Here is a 24,941-nt window from a genome sequence, read left to right on the forward strand (position 1 = left end):
GGTCCCCCACCACATCCTTATCTCCAAATTGGAGGGATGTGGATTTGATGGGTGGACCACTCAATGCATGAGAGATTGGTTGAACGGTCACAGACAGAGGTGGTGATTAATGGTTCTATGTCCAGGTGGAAGCCAGTAACAAATGGCATCCCCCAGAGGTCTGTGTTGGGACCAGTGCTCTTTACCATCTTTATCAATGACATCAACGACCGAGTCTAGTGAACCCTCAGCAAGTTTGTTGATGTCACCAAGCTGAGTGGTGCAGTTGACACGGTGGAAGGAAGGGATGCCATTCAGAGGGACCTTGACAGACATGAAACGTGGGCTTTTTTTTTTTGCCTTCTCTGTTGTGCATGCATCTTCCCTGAAAGCTATGCAGAATCATGGAAAAATTAGTTGGTCACCTGCTTAAACTCCAAGTAGGGTTATTATCAACACAGAGTTCAGCCAGTCATGCTTTTGTCTGTGTGAGTCTTGAGTACCTCTGGGCAGTCTGCTACTGTTGCTGCCCTTTGTTTATATAGGAAAATTCCTGATGTCCAATCTGAATCTGCTTATCATATATCCTTTATTCTTTACTGACTTCTGACATTTGAAAAAATCTTTTTTTCTTTCATACCTTAACTATGTTGCAATTAGAAACTGTGTTTGTTTTTAAAATTTGGTTATGATTATCTTCTTAGTTAATTTTCTTGTTGTGATTAGAATTCCTCTTTTGGAAAGATTTGGTTCTGCTTCTAATACTTCCCTCAACATGGTAGATTTTTGAATCATTTTAAAGTCTTTCTTGATAAGGATTATGTGTTTATACTGAGTGATAGCAAAAGTATCTATATATAATGCTTGCAAGTGCATAATCTCAGGATGCTGTGATCACTACACAAAATGATTCTTATATAGTTGTTTAGTAAATTATGGTATTTTTTCATTTAGTTGCTCAGAGTAAATTCAGAGTTGCTTTTCACTTGAAAGTTCCCTGATGGCTCAGATTAATGGTCTCTCCATTTTTATACGTGCTGCTTTCTTGCCTTTTGCTTAGAAAATACCATTTTCTTACCTTTTTAGTCTATTCCTCTTGCTGGAAAATGTGACTGATACATCAGTGGACATCTACCATAAAAACATTTTGAAGAGGTTTTATTGGTCTACAGTATCCTTTTATGAGGATGGGGTTAGCAACACGTGCTTCTCTGTAGCACTCATTCAGTGTTTTCTACATCGAGAATTTCCAATTAGATGTTGAATTACTCTATTTTATCTTTTGTTAATAAAGCTAAGAACTTAATTGTATACTAGAGGGTGTGATTAAACCATTTATTTCAAATGGAAATTCTGAGTAGATTTGTCCCTAGCACCACAAAACTGTCTGTTTCAACTTGCCTGACTGATAGTTTTAAAATAAAAACAGCAGTTTAGCTAAGTTTTGGTCTGGTATCTATTTAAAAGCATTAACCCATCTTGGCCATAATACACATGTTTTCAGTCTGTCCTGAAGCTAGACTGGTGAGGGGTTAACTCACTTTTTTTTAGGCATTTAAATTACTTCACAAAAGAAAAAAAAAAATTACACCTAAGTAATTTACAGTACCTTCTCTTTTTTTCTAGTGTGATGCAGATACAATCCTAATATACTTAACTATGATATACTATGCTGTACTAACTGCTAAATTCTAACAATCCTGAAAAGAGAAGCAGAAGAGTCATGCTCCAGCCCTGATACAGCCCACAGAACACAAAGCTGAAATTAGGCTTATAGAATTTTTAGAATGAAGGGTTTCTTTAAACAGAGGTCTAGAAATGGAACTCACCTGCAGAATGGGATTTCCCAGACTTTCTCATATCCCAGTCATTGTCCTGCAGATGGCTACATCTAACTCTATATAGCTACATGTAATTGTGCAGGCAGCTGCAAAACTTCAAATATATCTCGCTGGTGTTGCGAATTGGAAACAGGCAAGGTAGAGTGGAATATGTAATTTAGGCATCATGATATTTGTGGAGTGCTTAATTCTTAAAAGCTTGAATTCAGTCGTACATGTCACGTTGAGTTAGTTACCCATAACCAAAAACCCTTTTATAAAGAGCTTTTGGCTTTATTTTATATTTTTATTGAGAACCGTGTGACATCCTTAGGCAAGCGATGATGTACACAGTTTATACATAGCATGTAAACTATCAATGAAGAAATCTGGGAGACCAGTACTTGTCTTTAGTTGATCAAGAATTCTCTCTAACTTGTGAAAGATTTCTCAGCCTTGAATACTGTGGTGTTGTACCAGGGATTACAAATGTGAATGGCTGATGTTTACTTTCTGTCACAATGTGACAAAAAATGGCAGACTTCCTTTCTGTTTCAAAAAAAAAAATTGATTTTAGTTCTTCATGGTTATATTAGTTTAAAACAAATGAAATGGAGAAAGAAAAGTATTCCTTTTCAATTTTAGATCATTCTCTCTCCTAGGAAGCACTTAACACTGTATCTTCATGCCCTGTTCTCTTTTCAGTTTTGCATTGAGATCTGAAAATTCTCTCCTTATTTTTTAATGGCTTTTGATTTACAGTGTTTTTATTTTTTTAATGTTTCTTGGATATGGATTCTATTTATTCAATTTTGACTAAACTCATACTTTATTGGTTTGACTCCCTGCTGTCATCTGTGCTGTGCATTGTCTGGTGACGCCTTTTCCCTGTTTCTCTGCCATATCCCTTTCCTTGTGGGAAGTTTTTCCATCATATCAGAAAAGCGATGAGTGTAGCAATTGTTTTTTTAGGTTTTCAGAGTTTTGAAATTAGCTTTTCAGATTCCCTTAAATTTCCCAGTTTACAGCTCAGGCATAACAAAGGATGCCTCAGACCCTTCCAAGTAATAATTCTGTCCATTTAGGGAGCAGGAGAATACCATCCCAGCACTGAAATACAATACTAGGATCCCAGATGAACCCAAAAAACAGAGAGAGGGTTTCAAATACTGAGCCATTAGATTACATCCTTTTGTAAAGGAGGAATTTATATTTGATGAATAATTAGAGAAGAGACTGTTCAATTTTCTTTATTCTCATTTAGCTACCATTTTCACTTAAATAAGAAGATAATGATAAATGAATATCTTTATCTTTTACATAATACAATATTTTGTAGTAACTGATTCAAAAAACTGCTGTTGATTTCAATAGAAGTCATCATTTATACAAAACTTATTTATATTTAGTTTTTCGAATCCAGGTGTTAAATAGTGCTGCTCTGTTTACTCAATTCCTTTTTCCTTCTGTTTAACTCTAGTTAAAAAGGAATGATTACATTGATTCTCTTCTTTTTTTCTCTCAAAACAAGTTAAAGTATGTGTTACACAGGCTTATTTTTTTCTGTTCCATTTAAAGTTTTCTCCTCCCCGACTCATACTCCTATTCTTGTTGCTAATGAGTGTGTCATCTAAAAATAGATATGTTCATCATTCTATAATATTTTGTATCTTTCTAGATTGGAGGCCAGTGTAATTGTAAGAGACATGTGTCTGGCAGACAATGCAATCAGTGCCAGGAAGGATTCTACAATCTACAACAGTCAAACCCTGATGGCTGCAGTCCTTGTAACTGTAATACCTCTGGGACAGTCAATGGAGATATTACCTGTCACCAAAATTCAGGCCAGTGCAAGTGCAAAGCAAATGTTATTGGTATGTGTAATGCAAGAGTTTGGAGCCATTTTTCTTGTTATCTCTGGAAGTAAAAAACACTTGATTTCTAAATGAAAAGTGCAGTAAACTTCTTTGCTGAAGGAAGATTTTAAGAATGAATAAAATTAACTGTTGGAAAATTATTAATTTAATAATTCTATGAAACTACAGCTTGAAGTTCAGTTTAATCAACCCTTTAGAAGTTTCTTTATGGGGTAGTTGCATTACCTTACATAGCTCCGTACTAATAAGGCACAGAAATAATGTAATTTGCTTACTGCATAGATGTTTCTTTTAGGAAATTAACACTTTTTCAAAATGTTTTATACTTAATGAGTTCTAAGCAAATCATTTCCATGCTAGTTTTCTTAATATAGCAAAATAAATGGATTTTTTTTTCTGAAAATATCCTGTGCTACAGGGTCCTTTGTGATAAATCTACCCATTTTTTTCTATTATATTTCTTTGAACTGTTCCTATGAAATGCAAAATAAGTCAACATAATTCCACAGATCATATACATAGCTAGGGTTAGTTATCAAGGGCCACATAATTTTAATTTTGTAATTCAATGCCAAGCTGATTATAATAAACTGCTACCTTCTGTGTTATTTATCATTTTTTTTACAAGACGTGCTTTTTTGTTTGTTACTCCCACAGGTATTTTTCAGAAATTAGATTTGATTATAGCAATTTATTACTTCCAGCATATTTGAGGGGAGCCACAGCCACATAAGGACAAAATTTATCAAGTGCCCAAAATACACAGTATATATAATACACTTTGAAATGTTGATGTATGGGAATATTATGCAAGGAGAATTTCCTGATAAAGTGAGCCTTGCATGGTAACCGTACATGTCTCAGGCTATACATGTCTCAAGGAAAAAAAAAAACTCTTTTTCTTCTTTGTTATTAGAGCAATTAGTAATGTACTCTTTCAATAATTAACTATGGTTGTAGGTTGTTTTTAAAATATTTAACTTTCTATCAATTTACAATTCTCTACTTTATAAAAAGTGACTTATTTGTAAAATCGTGAATATTTCTTTGTCTCCCTTTATTCTGATTGTGGCTGGAAAGGAAATACAAAAATAACAGCAAATAAAGAAAATAAGCATAAGTCCAAACCATTTCTATCCTCTTTCTGTGGATATCATAGCTATGTTTTCCATATGATAAAGAGGATGCTAAGTGTCAAAAACAACCTCTGTGACCTCTTCTGTGCATTGTGTAGCCACTCTGTACATCCAGTAAAACGTAGTTCAGGATGTTCTTAATTATACTTTCTTTGCATACATTTTATGTTTAGTATAGGTCTTCCTCTGTGTCTCTGAAAACCTTTTTCTTAACTCAGTGGAAGTTCAGTATATGAGACATGCATGCATTCTTACGTATTTCATTGTCTACATATTTAAAATATTTTCTCTCTTTAGTGGAAACAATATTTACTTCTATTTCCATTAAAATACAGTACAGAAACAATGCATACATCTGTTTTCTGCAAATTTATCTGTTAATAAGATAGGAGGCTTTTGTTACAAATATGACTTAACAGGATAAAAACCTAATTCTTTCTGGACTGATTCTCTCTTTTTGTTTTCCATATCAGTTCTAAATAGGCTTGTAGTATAGACGCATGTGCAGTAAACTTTAACAAAGAAAGCTTCCCTCTTTGGGTTTGTAAATTGTTTTTTAGAGCAATCAGTCTATTGCCCCTTTATCTATTTAAATAAACACGATAACAGAAAAATGCAACTATGGATGATGGCGTTATGAAACATGAACTGTTAGAGTTAACACAAATGTTAAATCTTACTAATGATTCTATCACCAGTAAAATACATTAGCACCAATAATTTTATTAAAGTAGGTCATTCATCTAGAATAAAAAGGTAGAAGAATGTGAATTAAATGCCAAGCGTGCTAACTCCCCTGTACTTGTTAACATTGAATGTGATGCCCTGTAGGCCTTCCTCAGTATCGTTAGGAATAGATTACCTGTCAGGAATATGTATGGCATATTCAAATAAGCACTGCACATATTTTTAAAACTGATATGATATGAATCCATGTAGACCAATTTTAATAGTTCAAAATGAGTCATAATTCTTGTTAACAATACAGTTATTTTTAAAATTTGCAGCAATAGTGGTCCTTTTTTATTTTCCTTATTGAAATTAAATGATATGCCTTAGGTGAGTCATTCATCACTGCTAAAGGAACTTGCCTTCTGTTGGAGTTTTTGAGTTTTTATCCATATGTAGAATGTATTTCCTACCATATTTTATTTTTATTTTTATGTAGGTATAGTATACTGAATGCATGTTTGTATTTTTTTTTTAAGTAATAATATTTTGCTAGAAGATTGTGTATTTTTTTCTGATGCAAAAATTAAGTGATGGCTTCACAGTGAAGGATTTTCCCACTGCAAGGGAAAATACATAACTGCATTTGCATTTTTCATATAATAATCTAGTTTGCTTTCTTGTAATGTACTTCTTATAAACTAAAATACAAATGCTATCCCTTGGGGCAGAGATAAAGCAAGCAATGACTTTGAAAACAGAGCTAATAAAACTACAGGATGAAGTGTGAAGAAAACAGTTTAGATTTGAACGTACTGTAGGAGTTAACTAAATCATACATTTGGATAAAAATATTTCATTTTGGATTATGGAAAACATTTCCTGCTTTCAGTAAAATTTTTTCAGCCAACTTTCAGCTAACAATAAAAACCAACATAAATGTAATCATTGTTCAAACCAAAGTACATTGTTAAGTCATCGTAATTAGTGCTGTGTTTTCCTTAAGTATATTTAATGTCTTCAATGTAGTATGTAAATGTATTATCAGAACTGATTGAGAACCCTGTGCAATTTCTTGATATTGCATTTCTACATAATAGGGAGAATGGTTCACATAAGCATTTATCATGCAAGGTATTCTTCCTGGGAACAAAAGTGACTTTTTTTATGGTTTTTTTTTTGGTCTTACAAATGCTACAGAGAATCTCTTGTAGAGTATCTTAAATTGTATTGAAGCCAGCAGAAATGCATTACTTCTGGAACAAATTGGAAAAATAAACAGGTTTTGGAGATATCACTTCAATTGATTTGTGCAACCTTTTTGTTCTTGTTAATTATGCTGGTAAAGTGAAGAATATTAGTCCTCTGTTTTTTCCTAGTGTAGAGTACTTGTAGGACTTCTGAATTTAAATGTATGTCTTTTCAGCATAAATATATATATTTAATTATGAATGCTTTTTTTTCCTCTTTCCAGGTCCTAGGTGTGATAGTTGCAATTTTGGATTTAAAGCTCTCAGATATTCTAATGAAGATGGATGTGAGCCTTGTTGGTGCAACAGCCATGGCTCAGTGAACCAATTCTGCAACCCTCTCACTGGGCAGTGCAATTGTAAAGAACAAGTAAAAGGACTTCTCTGTGACACCTGCATGGACAACTTTTATGGGCTGGATGTAACTGGCTGTAAGGCTTGTGAATGTAACATTGCAGGGTCTTTTTCTGGAACAGTGTGTGATGCAAGGACAGGGCAGTGTGCATGCAAACCAAATATTGGAGGAAGACAATGCAACGAATGCCTAGATGGCTACCACAAAATACAAGTAAATCATTCCTTTGTTTGTCTGCCATGTGATTGTGATAAGGCAGGTACAGTAAATGGCTCTCTGCTTTGTGACAAATCAACAGGACAGTGTCCTTGCAAAGCTGGTGTAATTGGCCTTCAGTGCAATCAGTGCATGCTTCACACGTACAACCTCAGCATGAGAAACCTCCTTGGTTGCCAGCGTTGTGACTGTGACGCGAAGGGTACGTTAGCAGGAACAGTTTGTGACCATGTTTCTGGACAGTGTGTTTGCCTGCCTCATCGTCAGGGGAGAAGATGCAGTGAGTGTAAACCAGGTAAGGAAATAGGAAGAAAATCTATCTGATGTAGGCAGTTTTTTATTTGTTACATACTGTCATAGTTCCAGCAAAGTATTAATGTCCTGATTGATATTAAATACTTTATTGCTAGAGATTGTATAATTTCTTATTACTGTAGTTTAAATGCATCCAAAATATACTGTTCTTACAGATATTCAAAATCTATCCAATTCTTTATGATCTATTCTCTAAAGAAGTCAGTGTAAGAGGTAAATTTGCATAGTTTAATGACCAGCAACTATCTTCATTTAAAAAAAAAAAAGAGGCAGAGTGCAAGCTCTTCACAAAAGGTACTTTGTGCATAAAGCTGAGCATGGTAGAGAAGACTCCAGGATACAGGTATGGAGACATTTGGTTGAACTCGGATGATGCTGGCAAACCACATGTATGGGAAAGGTTGAGTCATGGCCTAAACTACTGATTGATCACCTGAGGCAAGCACTCAGTCGTCCTGGGAGCACAGGTGAAGGCAATTCAGCTGTGTGATCTGAAGAGGTGAAGCCTGGCTGCACCTCTCCTAGACCCCATTTAAGGGCTGACTGCCACTGGGGACGATTCTTTTTCTGGAGATTCCTCCTTTTGGAGTTTTCTACTGTGAACATAGGACATGGGTGAGCATTTCATTTTTGATTGTCTCTTTCCACCGTGATAATCCTTCTGAAATCTAATTTAAATCTCTTCTCTTTTAGTTTGACATCATTCCCCCTTGTCCCATCACTATCAAACCACATAAAATGTTAATCTGCCACTGCTTGTAAGATCACTTTAAGTACTGGAAGGATGTAATTAAGTCTCCCCAAAGCATTCTCTTATACAGCCCAGCTCCCTCAACTTTTCTTTGTAGGAGGGGTGCTCCAGCCCTCTAGCATTCTTCATTGCCTCCTCTTGACTTGCTCCAACAGCTCCGCATCTTTGTTGTGCTAGCAACTCAGACTTGGATACAGTACTCCAGATGAGGTCTCAAGAGGGCACAGTGAGGCAGAGGAGGAAAATTACCTCCCTCTCGCTGCCTTGCCATCCCTCTGCTGATGCAAACCAGGATACCATTGGCCTTCTGGGCTACAACTGTACATTGTTAGCTCTGTTAAGCTTTTCATCCACCAGAAATGCATACCCGAAGCAAATATGCTTCCCTGCCTTGCTCTGTTGAGGATGTGCTAGTTCTGCAAGGAATGCTTGCAGTTTTTCCCTGCGAATAGCTGATGCAGTATCAGTTCAAGGTTTCATACTGTATTACTATAAACGGAGTCCAAATGTTTATTATATGTGGGTAGCTCTGCAGTTACAACTTAATGTTTTTGTTTTAAATAGTAGCTGGGTAAGGTAAAACTATGGGTAATATTAACTACATGTAATAATATTAAACAGATTTAGTTCATGTTAAATACATATGCAATTTATTAAAACAGCAGGTCACAGTAAAAGGTACGTTATAGCTCCATTGGTTTTAATATGCCATTCAATAATTTGAACAGAGGTTAAAAAAGCCGCTTAACCTCCATTAAGTATTTTTGGAAATATTTTAATTTAAAGTATTTTAGGTACATATACTAATAAATAAGGCACTGTTCTGTTTTTCTTAGTTCCTCCTCCAGAGCTATTTGACCTACTAACCCTCTACAGCAGCCACTTAATCAGAGATCAGCATAGGAGTGATGTCAAGGCTTCCTGAGTCAGTGACCGCCCTTGTCCTTGAAAAAGAAAGGCCAGGGTTTATGCAGAGCTAAATGGTTTAAAGAGGTTTAATTGATAGTATGAACAGACTGGTTTGTGGAAAATCCTGCATGGCACTCAAAGGAATACTTCCACAACAGCTCTTGTTCTTTTTAAAGAAAAAGAAAAAAAAAAAAAAAGAGAGAAGAAAAAACGTGCTGTAAGAACCATATTTAAAGTAGCTAGGAAACAAGTGTAAGTGTATATGTGAACATTGAGCATTCTTATTTAGGTGGAAGTTTAAGTCCTTAACACTGCTACTTTTACTGTAGTGCAGTGGACTGTGATATTTTCACTAGTGTTTAAATGATGATCTTAGTCTGAGCTGATTTAGAGATTTACTGTATATAGATTTCATATAAATTCTTTGTTTATGTATTCCAAATGAACTATACATAAGGCAGGATTGATTGTGTCTGGGAAGTTGTGACATAGAGGTGAATTAGTATTGTTTACTGCTGGCAGCAAGCTAGAAGCAAGAAGATGGGGAAAAAAAAAAAAAAAAACCCAACAAACAGAACAAGAATTTGTAGAAATTCAGACTATCCTACAGGTCATTCTTAGCAGGTCTTGGTGAATCAGAACTGGAAACAAGATAAAATGCAACAACAAACAGTAAAATGTCATAGTGGAAAAGTATAACTAAATAGGAGAGGTGAATCATTTTGGACAAATCATAGAAGTGTGAAGTCTTGAAAAGATGACTGTAAACTCCCAGTTTTAGTAGAACTCAAAACGCAAAATTTCTTTTATAAAGAAGTTGCAATAGCCTTCTATTATGTAAATTGTATATATGTATCTATTTGGAGAAAATTATTTACTTAATTAGGTATGGTAAATTCTTCTGTTTATAGTATTAGTATTCAGTTGTAGAAGTATGGAAGAATGTAATTTGCTTCTTGTCCACTGAAAACTTCCTTGGATTTGCCTTAGGACAAAGATAAGAAAATGCACTTCTGAATATATAGAGAGTCAACATATAGTTAAAAGCACACCAGTAGTTAGTGAAAACTTGCATCCCTAAAGCATGCTGAGGATTTCTTGGGCTGCTGGAACATTTCAACATTGAGTTTTTTAGTAGAATATAGTTTCTGTGTTTTTTAACCACTCGTGTGTATTTATCTCTTGTACAGTTACTCTTATTTAAAGTAACTTCCTGATTGTATCACATCTTCTGTATACCTCAAGAACATTTGAGAAGTTTCCAGAAGTTACTAAAATCTTAATGCAAGAAGTGTTGCCATCAGAGACAAATTGAAAGCAAATATAACTTCAGGAAATTATTTTACTATGAGAATTTCCACTTTTGCAAAACTGTTTCCAAAGCATTCAGAAAGGTACAGCATCTGTTTTGTTGTATCCATGACCTGCTGTCTTGCATTGTATTCTGACAGAAGTAATATTCTTGGCAGATTTCTATGCACTTGCAAATATGTTTCAACTAGTGGTTAAAAAGAGAACAAAAATTGATTCTAACAGAGAATTAAATAACATAAGCAGTTTTATCTACAAACTTGCTTTTGAGATGTCCAAGGTTGTGGTAGTAGGAACTTGATCTTTCTAATCCGAAATAGGAGTGAATGGTTTGTCCCTGCCTTATTCCACAGCTGTGGCTCCATACTTGTTCCATACAAATCCTATCTAACACGGATCACAGATCTTGAATCTGTGTTGTATGAAACAGTGAAGCTTTCTCTACAAACTGCCTCTCTTGGCCAGTGAACATGAAGTGACCAAGTTGTCAGTGTTGCTAATTACACTTTGAAGCACAGACTGTGGTTAAGAAATGAGTGCTACTGATGTAGTTGATAAGCGTGTAAATGTGCTAAGTAATTTTTCAGGTGTTTCTTTTTCATGAGATATACAGTGGGAGAAGTAATATGACTATGATTAAAAAAGGAAGACGAATACTTTGCTATGACTTTCATTCTTCCTTTTGAAGAGTGTTTGATTGACAAATGTGATCAGTTATAGTTGAATTGGAAAAAAATCTGACAAAGTATAAGCATAATACTAGCTATATACTTAGATCTTGTAGAGATTTGCAGTGGCTGTCTTAAAATTGGAAATTGGCTCTTTTATACAACAGTGGATCCTTCATAAAGCAACTTTTATGAGCCCTTCTAACCTTGCTGTAAATTAAGATTGCATTAAGTTGTTTCTTACTCCTTCCTGTCAAATTATAGGAGGTGGAAGTAAATAATAATAATAACAGTTATGACAACCGGTATTAATTGTTATCCTCTTATCTTTTCCTATACATTAATTGTAGTAATTAATTTACCTATAAATATTTTGAGAGGTAGGCTAACTCATGTTTTCCCATCCCTCACTTTTACTTTAAAAAATCGATTACTAATTGTTACTTTCAAATTTTTAATCTATCAGGATACATGGTTAAACTTTCAGAACATCTGTAGAAGATTATCATAATAAAAATATCATACCAAGTCCTACAGTGGTACGGCTATTATGACATGAGGGTAGAAATTAGAGCCAGGCTGTTCAATGTTAGAATATAGATTCTTTGCAATTTTTTTCTGCTGTGACAAAAGCAACATACATTATACTGATCAGTCCTGCTCAGATGAAATTAATTACCATAGTAGATGTGGCTTACTTACTTAAAATGATCTTTTCTTAGGCATTAATTTTATGCAAAATTTCTCATAGACAAGAATCTATTTCAGCTCATGTGCTTATCATTTACTACAGCTGTAAACTGGGTTCTGAAGAAGTACTTTGACCTTCTGCTGGAGTCCAGGCTTCACTTGTTTCCTATCTTCCTGTTACTTTCTCTGAGTGGAGTTGTTCATTGTGCTCAAGAGTGACATTGCTGGGAAATGGTCTTTCCTTATTTATGCACAGGATGAATACTATACTGTGCAGACAACTGCAGTATGAGATAATACATGCTGCCTCACTAATAACTTCAAGCTATTCAGTCTCTGTGGTGGCTCACTTTGGGGCCTCTCTGGAATAAAGTGCCAACAGCATGGTTTTTTTATGATGCGGATGTATGTTAACTGGAGACTGATATCACTTCAGTGTCCACTTGAGATTTATCTCACTGAGGATCAGAGGCTAAACTTGAACAAAGATTTGAGCACTAAAATTCTAATGTTTTCAATTTGTTTAGTTCTTCTACTATTTGGATATGAGCTCACAGTGCAACACCACTGTGAAGTCAGAGAATACCACCCTAGGGGTGTATATATGAAGCAATCTCATGTAAGAGGAAAATAAATAATAAGGCCGTAGGCAATACAAGATTTTACAATACAATTTTGGGCCCCTTGTTATAAAACAAGGCATCACAAAGTTATTGGACAGTGAAAAAGATTCAATAACTGAGAATATGACTGTGGAGAAACTGATTGAACTTGATCTGTAGATGGGGAAAATGTTTGAGAAATCTTTGCAAATGCTGCATATCTTTTTGACCAAGGATGAGTTTTCATTTGTGCAATAATAACTAATAGTAAGCTGAGAGAGCCAGAAATTTCTTACGGCTCTGTCTTAGGACCAGTGCTTGAAGATTGGTACTCACTGCTGACAAGTGATAGGTAGGAATGCATCATCATCGTTTGGTGAACTCATATGCATTGCTATATTTTTTAATCAGCTGTACTACTCTAAAAGAAACTTCAAAGCAGTTGAAAAAGCTGAGTGAAATAAACATTAATAATCATGTGAGAAAAGAAAATTTTGGAGAAATATATAATTTTATTTCTTACTAGTATTCAGTTATTTGAATTGTCTTCTGAGGTGGCATATAGAAAAGAATTTATTAAGAGTGGAATGAGTTCATAGAGAAATAGATTATACAAATGGTACATCATCACTATGAATTGTGCTAAAAAATCACTTGTAATTTCAAGTGAGGCTGCAAATTCTTCAGTGTCCATCTATATGAATGTATTTATTTGTAATAGGTTAGAAAGCTGCATGGATAAACACTGCTTGTGAGGGGAACAGGGTGAAAAGTAGAATGGCAGAAGCATAATGTGCGAAAGGTAAAGTTGAATGTTCCAGTTCATAATTTGAAATAATACAGGAAAAGAAAGATAGTGTTCAGAATGAAAGCTTTTTAGTAGAAGATAAGTAACATTTTTTTTCAACCATTTACTATTTCTATTTTTGTGTGTGTGTGTGAATGTAAGTAGAATACAAGAATTTTAGTAGGAGTCAAAAGTTTTTTATGTGGATCTGATAATGCTGACCACATATAAGCTTTCTTAAGAAACATCCACATATTCCAAGGGTTCAGCCAACCACTGGCTGAAAAAGATTGAGTGACTTTTAAGAAAACATGTGCATCTCTCCCACTTTGCAGCTCTGTAATATTGACCATTGTCAGGGATGGCATCAAACTAGAATAGACAAATGCCTTTTCTTTCATATTACTACTTATGTTTCTACAGCTTGTGGTGTATTTGTTAGTACCTCTTGTGTCCTTGGATCTTTATTTTCCCCATGCACATGCTAATGACCCCCCCCCCTATTTTGGTTTGCTCTGTCTCAACAAGTCTGTGGATAATAAAAATATCAGAATTAGCAATTAGAGGATGAATAACACTTTTAGAATGTGCCAGTGAGGTTTAGGAGCTCTGCTCTGCAGGAAGACTATGTTGCTTTGGGTTGGAGGTGTGTGTGTGTTTACTATCTAATCTTTGGTTCTGATGTTTCATCCCCATTTTATACTAACTTTTCTAAGTGCTCATTTTTTACTTTTGTTTTTATACTGCCTATTCTCAAATCTATTTCTGTTTTTTAGGTTTTTATTTCTCTCCATCCAGTGTCACTGGCTGTCTGCCATGCCTGTGCCACACAGCTGGTTCAGTGAATCAGGTGTGTGACAAGCTAACTGGCCAATGTATTTGCCAAGATGCGTCTGTAACAGGACGGACATGTGAACACTGCAAAGAACATCATTTTGGATTTGACTCTGTCACAGGGAGGTGAGTGTGTGTTTTGTATGGTTCAATTAAAACATTCTCTATGTTTTTCTCACAGTAGCTCATTCTACAGTTTCAGTGACAAAAAGTAGTTGCTCAGCATAACATTAATCTTTTGGGTTCTTGCATGTGCTTTGAGTAAGTTATGCAATTCTCTGTGCTCACATGTGCTGAAATAAAATAAGTTATGACGCAGATTAGAACAGAGCAAATATGATAGCTATGTAAAGCCAATATTGTCTAATGTTACAGCTATTGGTAATTGTTTCACTTCAGTTCATTGGTGTCTTCTGTAAGACATATTGTTTTGTGAGGTGTTAATCACTGGCTAATAAGTTACTTATTTTCAGTTATATATAGGAAATGTAATCTACATTCATACATGCAGAATGTTTTTGAAAAATTCCAGGAAGACGATTTAATGGAAAATTAAAAATTTTACAGGTATTCCTTAATTTCAATTTTTTTTTTTGGGCAGCAGCAATAGAAATACAGCACCTTTCCTCTTAAATATCTGTTGTTCTGAATGTGCATGTTCTTTTCCTGCACTTATGTGCCAGAGAGTGAATTGTTTATCTAATGTACCCGGGGGCCTTTATGTGCACTGAAATTATATGGATATATTCCCTGGAATGTAAGGGGTAAAATGTGTCTATAGGTAAGGCATTGTTATTCCAACTATTGCTCTATCTTTCTCTTCCAGGGTTGTCTTTTTTTGCTTAATCCTCACCATCTCAATTTCCTTTTAAATATTGTCCAGAAAGATTGCACAGCTCTAATGCTATCATATTTTCATACAGACTGATAGCGTTAGCTTTTTTTATGCTTGGTATTTTTCCCTTTAAGAAACAAACAAAACTGAAAAGAAAAACCCACAAAAAAAAAACCCCAAAAAAAACAAAAAAAAACCAAGCCCCATAAGCTTAAGCAAAACGTGTGAAATACTCATCCCCTGTGATCCTTTCCCCCCAGCTAGTGTGGGGTAGACATGCTTTTAGGCAGTGATTATCAGTCTTGTCTGGCGTGTACTTGACATTATTCTGCAGATTTTTTACTTTAACTTTTATATTACTGTCACTCATTAGGAGACTTTTTAAATTATTTTTTTACTGTGATGGGTCACAGAGGCTTCTGCTAATGGTCATAAAGTAATTTGTAGGAATAAGGACTTCCTATTTTCACTTTTTCACTTCCTGACATTTCTAATGGTAAGAGATAAAATCAATGCAGTATTCACATTCTCTTTTAAATAATTTTTTTTATTATTACTAATCTTTTTTTTTTTTCAGTTACTAGGAATAGACATTTTTTTCCTCAGTTTTAGCATATGAGTTAAGAGTTTAGATCTTGAACTACATGTTTGTCTTCCATTACTTGCCTTCCCATTACTTGCCTTTTGAGCTGTCTTCTGAAATTCAAAATACAGAAATATCTGGATTGGAAATAAGTCTCATCTTGTGAAGAGCGAAGTTCTTACAGTTCTGGATCATGACTTGGAGTTGGTTTTAATGCCTTAATACTACTTAATCCTCATGACAGTGTTGAAGACTGCTCTGGTAGTATATTAACATGATTAACTTGTGTTGAGTATGCTTGCCTTTTGGTTAGCATCTACTTGGGCAGTGTACCTCTATTCCTCAGGCACAACCATTTATCCACTGAAAACATTAATTTAAGTCTTCATTTGTTAATCTATTTTAATCCATTTCTTTAACTGTTAATATCTTTTTAAAAAGAACAGTATGCTCTTTTTTTTCTTTGTAATATTGTAAAGCCATTGAAACCATTCTTGCTCTAAGTGTCTTTTAAGGATTCTTCAGTAATAGAATAAAAAGGATATGAGCTATCAGTAGTGGCAAAGACGTATCTGCCTTAGCACAGTAGAAGAAAAGAAGCAGAAGTTGTGACACATGGGAACTGTGAGCCTTTAAAACTCTCAGTCTTAGAGGAATGTATGTGTGTGCTGATTTCTTCTGTAGTGTTTTTAAGATAAAATAAATTCTATATTTTTTTTTAACGCATTTCAGCTTATGAGGGAAAATTTCCTCGACAATCAGTGAGTTAGAGATTCTGGTTGTCTGCAGTGGCCTGAATAGGTCAAAATTGTGGATATTGGTACACTTGTGAAAAGCCTTACCTTAGTATTGTTTACTATAATGAACTGGTCAATGAGCATCACAAATTGTTTATCTATATATATATATCTTGACAGATTACTGTTTATGAAATCCATTTAGCAAGTGAGGTTTTCCCATAAGGATGAAAAATGAAGATTTTAAACAGATTGCTGGAGACGCTCTAACTGCACCTAGAGAGTCAATGTAATAAAGGTTTCTCTATATTAATATTACAAAAGCCATTTATCCTCACAAAATCAATATTGCAATTCATCTTGGCCTGACACTTCTCTTTCCACGTTTTAAAAGTCTGTTTTCCCTGATTATATATAATTCTATTTTAATAAATCACAAATATATTTGACTCAGAGTATCCTGATGAAGTTGCATTTAACAAGGCCTGAAAGATTTCTTACGTGTTTGAAAGTTTCAAATAATATATTATTTTTTCAGTCCTTAATTGTTTGAATCCTTAATTCTTACTCAGAAGCATTAACTGTGCATAAAAACAAAACCAGTTCTAGAGTTCTGTAGTCAAAGAAAATGTATCGTCTTGATCCTGCAAATGCATGTAGTTAATTGTTATCATATCCAGTTCCATACATGCTTGGTGTCAGCAAGATCAGGACCTTAATTCAGTACAGATGCAGATGGAGAGCCTATGCTGCTTCTAGGAGCGCAACTATTTCAAGTGAAAAGCGGCAGCCCCACCCTGTCAGGCAGTGAAAAGTATTACTGAGCTCTAACTGTGAATGTATGTGTGTGTGTGAGTTTGATTGTCTTGTGTGAATGATAATGAAAACTGGAATACTCAGGAGGCCCTTAATCATAAGAGGTGCAGTAATAGACAGGAGTGTGGGAAGAGAAGCTTGTCTCTTACTGTTTAGAGATCGAGACAATTTTGTTAATCACCTCTCACCCCCAAACTATACATACTAAATGTCATCACATAATGAAATAAAGAAATTATAAAATGCTGTCTTGCTGAGCAAATAATTCTGTCTTTTTTTCCCCTCTAACTAAACCATTTTTTTTTAGTCATGGCGTTTAAATAGTCTAAACAAAACCTCTATTTGAAGGGGGATTTGGAAATGCTGTCTACAGATGAAAGGACTTAATACAGTATGAAAAAAATTGCCCTTTTCTCTTGACTATAAAAGAGAGCAAACTACAGAATAGTGGTTTCCAAGAGAGAATGTATTTTATTTATTCCCAAAGGGATATTAGTCCATAAAACAAATTTGCAGCTTATTTTGCAGCTTTAGCTTTTATCAGCCTTTTTAAGGGTGTTGAATGATTACCCAGGAGATCACACAGCACGAGCTGCTGTGGAGTAAAGGAACTCTAATATGGAGAGCTCTGTGATGGGTAGGAAATATATGTGAAGAGTTTTCTTAAACTTGTTTAAAAATCTGTCACATTTAATGTCTATTTCACTGATTATTGACCTGAATTTTTTTGTCCTAATGCGAAAACACTTTTCACCCTCCCTTCCTTTTTCTCTTGCCTTATAAAGCCCACACCTAAGTCACAACTGAACTCACTTTCCCTTCTGCCTCCTTACAGACAGAAGGAGATAGACCAAGGTGATGGTATGACTGTAAAAATAGTGAAGTAACTTGTGTAAAGGCACCACCACTTATCTCCTCATATCTGGTGAAACTGACCAACGGAAGAACATTAGAAAATAAACTCTAGTCTAATCTTAACAGAGTGGATGTGGCATGACTGCCTCTCCCTTGGGTTCTTTCAGAGACATCTTGGGATCTAGCACCTGTAATAATTTAAGATTCTCTTAAGACCGATGCTGCTTGTGTGTGAATATGGGACTTTTGCAGCTTAGGACAAGAGTGAAGTGTAGATTTTCCAGTGTGTTTTGGCTGTACCGCACAGTCCAAAATTTCTCCAAGCTCATGATTTTACGAAATATTTTCAGTTCATTTCTCCTAAATCTCAATTTAATTATATTTTAAAGTGCAGTGTTCTATTTGCCACTGTTAATTTCTATTGCTATGACTAATAATGGCAGTCTCTAGTGAGTAGAAGAATAGTATTTGAAGTAAGGAATAAATGCTTTACTTAATTTCTGGGATTTTGCAAGCCTTTGAATATTTGTATAATCAGACATTGGTTTTCCTGCTTTAAATGTGTGTCAATAAGTAAACAGTATACCAAGTGAAAATCAAGCTGACCATGAGAGGTCCCACATGCAAAAGCCAACACAAAAATTATTCCAGAAAGTGCTCTATTTTTACCAGGAAGATTTACAGAATTGATATCTGGTATTTGTATGAACAGATGCTTTTATTTATTTTTATTAAACATATAGATTAATTTAACCATCTAGTTAAATATTCAATTATTTTCAGTTTTGTCTTTCAGGCAGCAAATAAAATGAGCTTTCTGTTAAAATATCCACGTTTCTCTTACTTTGATTTTCTCAGCATTTGTCTTCACATTGTTTTTCTTTTATTTGCTAGTTTTTTGGTGGTTTTTTTTTTTTGCAACTTCAAGCTGCTTCTGTTTAAACTTATTCTCATTTTAGCAAAAACCAGGCTTTCATTAAAACAGATGTCCTGTTTTGTGCAGGAACCAGGAAAACTGACTGCATGTGTTACCCTAAACTTTGTTTGTGCTAGAAAGATTGTACATGAAAGCACTGCAGGACTGAGTGCGTAATGTAGTTATTACAAAATATTACTATGCATTTGATAGAGCTTTAATTCTGAGCAGATTTCATATAGATCAAAATATCATTCTGGCATTGAGATTTTAATTTTTAATGTGTGTAACTTTTAAAAATTATTTCTTTTAGGCTAATGGATTTTCTGCTGTGTCTCAGGCTACTTAACTTTTTATGATTTTTTTCATTATGTCACACAAGAATCTTTTAAACAAAACCCTACTGTGCTTAACTGAAGTGTTAATGTGTTTTGATCAATTCCTTGGTTTGCTTTTGTTTATAGATGTCAGCACTGTAATTGTCATCCTGCAGGAGCCATTAGTAGTACTTGTCATCTTGTTACTGGACAATGTGTTTGTAAACAATTTGTAACTGGCTTGAAATGTGACAACTGTGTTCCGGATGCCAGTAATTTGGATGTCCACAACGTATTTGGCTGCAGTAAAAGTAAGTGGATGTAAGGCCTTAAAAGCGTCTTTCAAATTGATGCTTATTTATTGAATTAAGAAGTGTAAAATTAGTTCATCACTACTAAAACTGGGTTTGACTCTTTTTCCTCCATATTTCTTGCCCCGTAAGTTTGTATTTTCTGCTGTCAGTATCTTAGGAACATTTTCTGTTGCATGTACAGAATGCTCCATGTCACGCATGCAGCCTATACTTGCTTATCTAACCCACTTGAGAGGTAACCCATAGGTGCCTTCCACTTTCTACTGCTTTCTTTTCAATGACAAAGACAGAATTCTCCTTTTAATCTCATGAATGCAAAAATATTTGTACAACTTACAGTGTAGTGCCTTTTTTTCTTGCCTTTGACAGGAATCAGAAGACCTGCCTCCAGAAGGTCTAAAAAACAGAAAATTTGTAGCTAATTAAAAATCTGGTCCTCAGTGCGGCTTTTTTTTCAGTCACTGAATAACTCTGTCCATCTCCTCATGCAGCTTTTTTTTCAGTCAGTTTGGGAAAATATGTGATATGATCAGAGCATTGTGAACTGGAGTGTATGAGGTTAGGCTAGTGCTGTGCTGGTGGCCTGATCATGAAGTGTAAAGAGTCATACTGCAATTAAACATCTGTTCTTTTGTCCTTGCTGTGAATCTGGATTTGAAGAGGTGGCAAGACTTTGTGTCAAAATGAAATGTTTACATTGCTCACTGGTGGTGCATTGTCTTTTTGATGGCAGGGGTTTTAAAGGAGAGGAAAACCATTATATGTAATAAGGAAACTCATTTTTTGAGTTGTCTTTAATTCCAAGCTTTGAGGATGATACTATACAATGACAAAGTCTGTGACTGGGACCTGTGCTAAGAATGAAAAAGTTGTTCTACATTGTTGTGGCACACTCGACTGTCATATGCAGTTAAAAGCTCAGTCTTAAAAATTCTCATAACCACTTAATGAGGTACTCTAGAGATGGTAATTGGTAACTTCCATCAGCAGACCTAATTAATAATGGCATGACTGGTTGTATTGTGAGTTAGCACAAGAAGCCACGTGTAATGCAACAACAGGTTTAGGTGTTTCCAAGCAATTTCTATGTGTTTCTTGATCTTCTTTCATGACATGTATTCTGCGTAGGAAGTTGCATGTGATATATCTTAGTAATAGATGTGTACTATAGACTTGCAAGCAGATATGTATATGCACAAAGAGTTTATTTACAGAGACGCTTTTATTTCTGCTTGAATTTGAACTGTAAATACCTTTGAATTTCAAATAATGTGTATTGCAAATTGCAGAATGCACAATAATATAAATAGAGTGAAGAGTCAGACCTGTTTCCAGAGGTGATAGTTCTCCAAGACTGTTGTTAAAAACAGTTTTCTTCTGTTTCTTACGTTACGTGTAGTTAGCTTGTTTGTTTCTTTACAAAAATGTTAAGTTTCATTTGTACGTATAATAATAATACATGGCGATTTCTGTGATGTTATTCATCTTCAAAGTGCTTTAAAAACATAAACCAATCTAATTATTTATGTTGAGATATACATTGGATAAAGGTCAATTGCAATTCAACTATAAAATTGATTAATAATAACATGACATAATATAATAAAATAGATTTTGTTGGAAAAATACATCAGGCTGTATTCTAAATGACAAGCAGAGTCCTCTTCTGGACATAAGTGATATAGCAATTGCTGTCTTTTGAATATTAATGCCAAACTACTTAAGTTGCTCTGAAAGTAATGCCTCTTACTTTTTTTCCCATGGAAATGACAACAGATGCAAAGACCACAATAGCACTGTTTGATACAGAAAATTCAAAGCTACAAAACGCTGTTTTTCAGTGTAGTCACTAGCATTTGCTATTCATTTTTGCCAGCAATGAACAAGAGCCTGCATGCTGTGTTTATAAAAATCTGCATGGCCATGCAGACCGAGGCGTGTCTTTCAGGCCACTGTTGCCACTGCTGAAATGCACCACCTACCATCTCACTGTGCTCACATCCACTCAGCTAGTGTTAATGATTGTCAGTGGGTGCCATTTCTTTTGCATGGAGAAATTCATTGACACTCCTTGCTTCATACACACTTCCTTGTCACATGCCATTGTGTGAGAGTGCCCCTCTGCCATCTATTACATGGCAGTAGCATGTAATGGAACACTGTTGGGAAGGTTTGGTCTCTACTGCCATACCACCAACATCTGCCTTTGATGTCGAGGGCCAACATAATAAAATAAGAGGCACTACTTTCAGAGCAGCCCTCATGCATTATGCGGAGAAGTGGAGCTTTGCCCTGCTTTGGTATGTGTGATTTTTTTTACTGCTGTAGCACAGTATTTTGTTGATACATATTATTACTTGTCTTCACTTACAGGTGCAAATCTAAGTTGCTATCATTGTAAAGCTAACACTTTTTAAGATAAAGACCTTTTTTCACTTTTTTTTTTGCTCACGAGTATCTTAGATGCTCAGTAGAAACGGATCTGAAATACAGTATTTTGATTACATGTTAAAAATGTAAAACAGCAGCTGTGGGAACAACGTGCGGTAGTGAGTGACTGAAGACAGAGAAAGTTATGTTGGTACATTTGTTTGGTTTCTTTAATCTTTTGCGCATGTATTACATGGACAAAAACAAAAACGTAATGGATTTAGGATTCTTAATCTTGATTGCTGTAGACATTTTGGCATATATTCACTTCCTAATTCAGCTGAAATCAAGAGCTGTAGATTTTCAGTGGAACAATATATTCTTTCTAATGGTAGACAAAGATTATGCTCTCTTCAATCCAATGAACTCTTGAAATATTTTCTGCAATTTCTTGGCTGATAGACCTCAGTAGGAAACGGATTTTTCATTGTTTTATTTTAAATAAGGAATTTCAACTGTTATTTTAGGTATATAGTAAAAACCCATACGTAATAAGACCCATCAGCATAATTCTCTACAACTATCACTTGTGTACTCATGTCATTCTCATGTCAGCTTCATTCCTTGCTTCTTTTCCTCTGTTAGTTTGCCTGAATAGATTTTTAATTATGCTTTCTTGAACTGTACATATTAAACAAATATCCACATAATTTAGATGATTATTTATACGGTAATTATTTATATGATAATTTAGATGATAGTTTATAAATGGAGAAAAATGAATAAGAAGCTATATGTTTCTAATATTGACATAGGAAAAACTTTTATTTCTCTTTCTAATTCTGTGAGTCTTGGGTAGTGATTTCCAGGCTTTTTTTTTCTTTATTGATAATTGTGCAATTAAGTAGCACTTTTTCCAAAGTTAATGGAGATGCTGGAGTAATATTTTGGTAAATAAGAATCTCAAATCTATTTCTTAAAATGTTAAGATGCCTCACTCTCACTGATTTAAGTTTCACTGAAATAAATAGAAGTGAATTGCTTTAATAAACTTCACAATTTGCCCCATTGTTTTATGTCACTTAATTAGATAGGCTTATTGTAACACTTTAGTAATGTATGTACTTTGTTAGAGATTCCATTTCTATTCTATTAGAAGATGTTTATTTCTGGTCTATACTAAAATGGAATTAATCCTTGAAAAAAAAAAAAAAAGACCAGATAAACAAAGGTATGTTCCTCCTTATAGAGATTTTGAAACATTAAAAAAGAAAAAGAAAAAAAAAAGGAAGAGTCTGGAAAATTGTGGTATATGTGCTATAATTTGGAGGTAGGAAGAGGTAGGAATTATTAGTAGTTGCCATTGGTTTGAATATTTAAGTCTGTACTCAGATAAATAGCTTTCATGGAGACCATTTGGATGGCTCAGTTCAACTTATTTTGAAGTCTTTCCTAAATGAAGGTATGCTTCTATAAAAGCTTTTATTTAAAGAAAAAAAAGCTTAAAGAGAACTATATTTTATGTACCACTTTCTTTTTGTTGTAATTTATTTGTGTGGTCATTACTTAGGTTGTTAATTACTCTGTTTCTGTATGTGTTGTAGCTCCATTCCAGCAACCGCCTCCTACAGGAGAAGTTCTCAATTCCTCTGCTATCAGTCTCTCATGGAATTCCCCTGACTCTCCAAATTCTAACCGCCTTATTTACCTGTTGTATAGGGATGAGGCTGAAATCTATACAGCTGAAGACTACTACCCTTATAGTAAGTTTTTGTGCATACTGCTTTAAATGTATGTATAAATTTTCTTGTTTCTGGTTTGTCATCATCAATCTTTTTGGTTTTGAATACATTAGTCTGTCTTTCTTTAGTTGGTTGTTCTTTATTATTTTTCCTTGAAAGAAACAAGCACTCTGGTCTAAAATAAGCAAGGTGAGTCATACAAAACAGATGATTTTTTTTTTTTTTACTTTTCTATCTAAATGAACAAACTTACTAAAAGCATTCTGTGCAAGAACATATAGGCTCCAAAGTCTAAGAGAGGCGCTGCTAAAATTCTGAATAAAGAATTAGAGTGAATGGAAGTTCCCATAAAATGCTTAAACTCTTTTATTTTTTCATCCTCCTGTTTTTAAACTGTTAACAGATTAGGAAAGCTTTTTGAGATCTAACTTTTAGCACCTTCTGTTGAGCTATCAGCGTAGCTCCTGATTTGCCTTTTGCAGCACCACTTCTCTCATGTTGAGGCTTGCAAAGAGATCCTCAGAAGGCAGTCCTCAAGGATTTGGCACTCTGTCATAACTGGAAAGGCCATTTTGTGCTAGTATTGATCCTCTTATCAAAGAAAAGGAGATGGATTTGGATCCTGTTTTTATGTAATACTGTATACAAGTGCTTTTTAAAAGGACAGGTGTGTTTTAATATAGCTAGACTTTGATTTCCCAGTTTGCAGCTGCTTTGTTGCATTTTCCTTCCAGTGGAGCATTAGTGCTTTAAAGAAGTTGAGTTTTTCTCATTATTGATACTTACCCTGTAATATAAGGGAAAAGTAGTTTTTTTTTTCAGTGGAAGGACAAATTGTTTGGCTTACAAAATGTTTTCTTCTGTTCGTTTTATATTCTGGTTCATTCTGTTTTGTTACAATTGATTGCTGTGTGTGGCTTATGCTTGACTTTGGACACTGTAGTATAATGCTGTGAAGAAAGATGTGAAATGCATGGGATCAAGTGACAGGATAGAATCATTACAAAAAGTTTGTAGTGCTAATAGAAAATATGTCAACTCCTTTAATATGAGTAGAGTAAAAGTAGGAAGTTATTTCAAAATTATATTTTGCTGTCATAAGTCTCTGTTCTGTAATGTACTTGAAACTCAGAGTACATTGTTGATGATGTTAATTCGTAACTGCACTTACATACTTTATCGAGAGTAAAAAATTCTGAATGTGCTTAGCTGGATAATGAATGAGATGAACATATTTCTGTGTAACAAAATTTTTAATTTGTGAAAACAATTATTTGATTTAAAAGG

At 34.6% G+C, this 24,941-nt stretch overlaps 1 protein-coding gene across 1 annotated transcript in view; it reads left to right on the forward strand.

Moving 5' to 3' along the window:
• Window positions 1-24,941, forward strand: part of USH2A (usherin) — a 389,040-nt gene that overhangs the window by 71,682 nt on the left and 292,417 nt on the right. Inside the window, exons 12-16 of the mRNA XM_031595830.2 lie at window positions 3,478-3,673; window positions 6,956-7,597; window positions 14,112-14,295; window positions 19,376-19,539; window positions 23,517-23,675. Coding sequence (XP_031451690.2) covers window positions 3,478-3,673; window positions 6,956-7,597; window positions 14,112-14,295; window positions 19,376-19,539; window positions 23,517-23,675 — 1,345 coding nt within the window. The remainder of the gene's footprint in view (window positions 1-3,477; window positions 3,674-6,955; window positions 7,598-14,111; window positions 14,296-19,375; window positions 19,540-23,516; window positions 23,676-24,941) is intronic.

This window comes from Phasianus colchicus, chromosome 2 (genome assembly GCF_987193195.1).
Source record: "Phasianus colchicus chromosome 2, bPhaCol1.hap1.1, whole genome shotgun sequence".
NCBI classification, from domain to species: Eukaryota; Metazoa; Chordata; class Aves; order Galliformes; family Phasianidae; genus Phasianus; species Phasianus colchicus.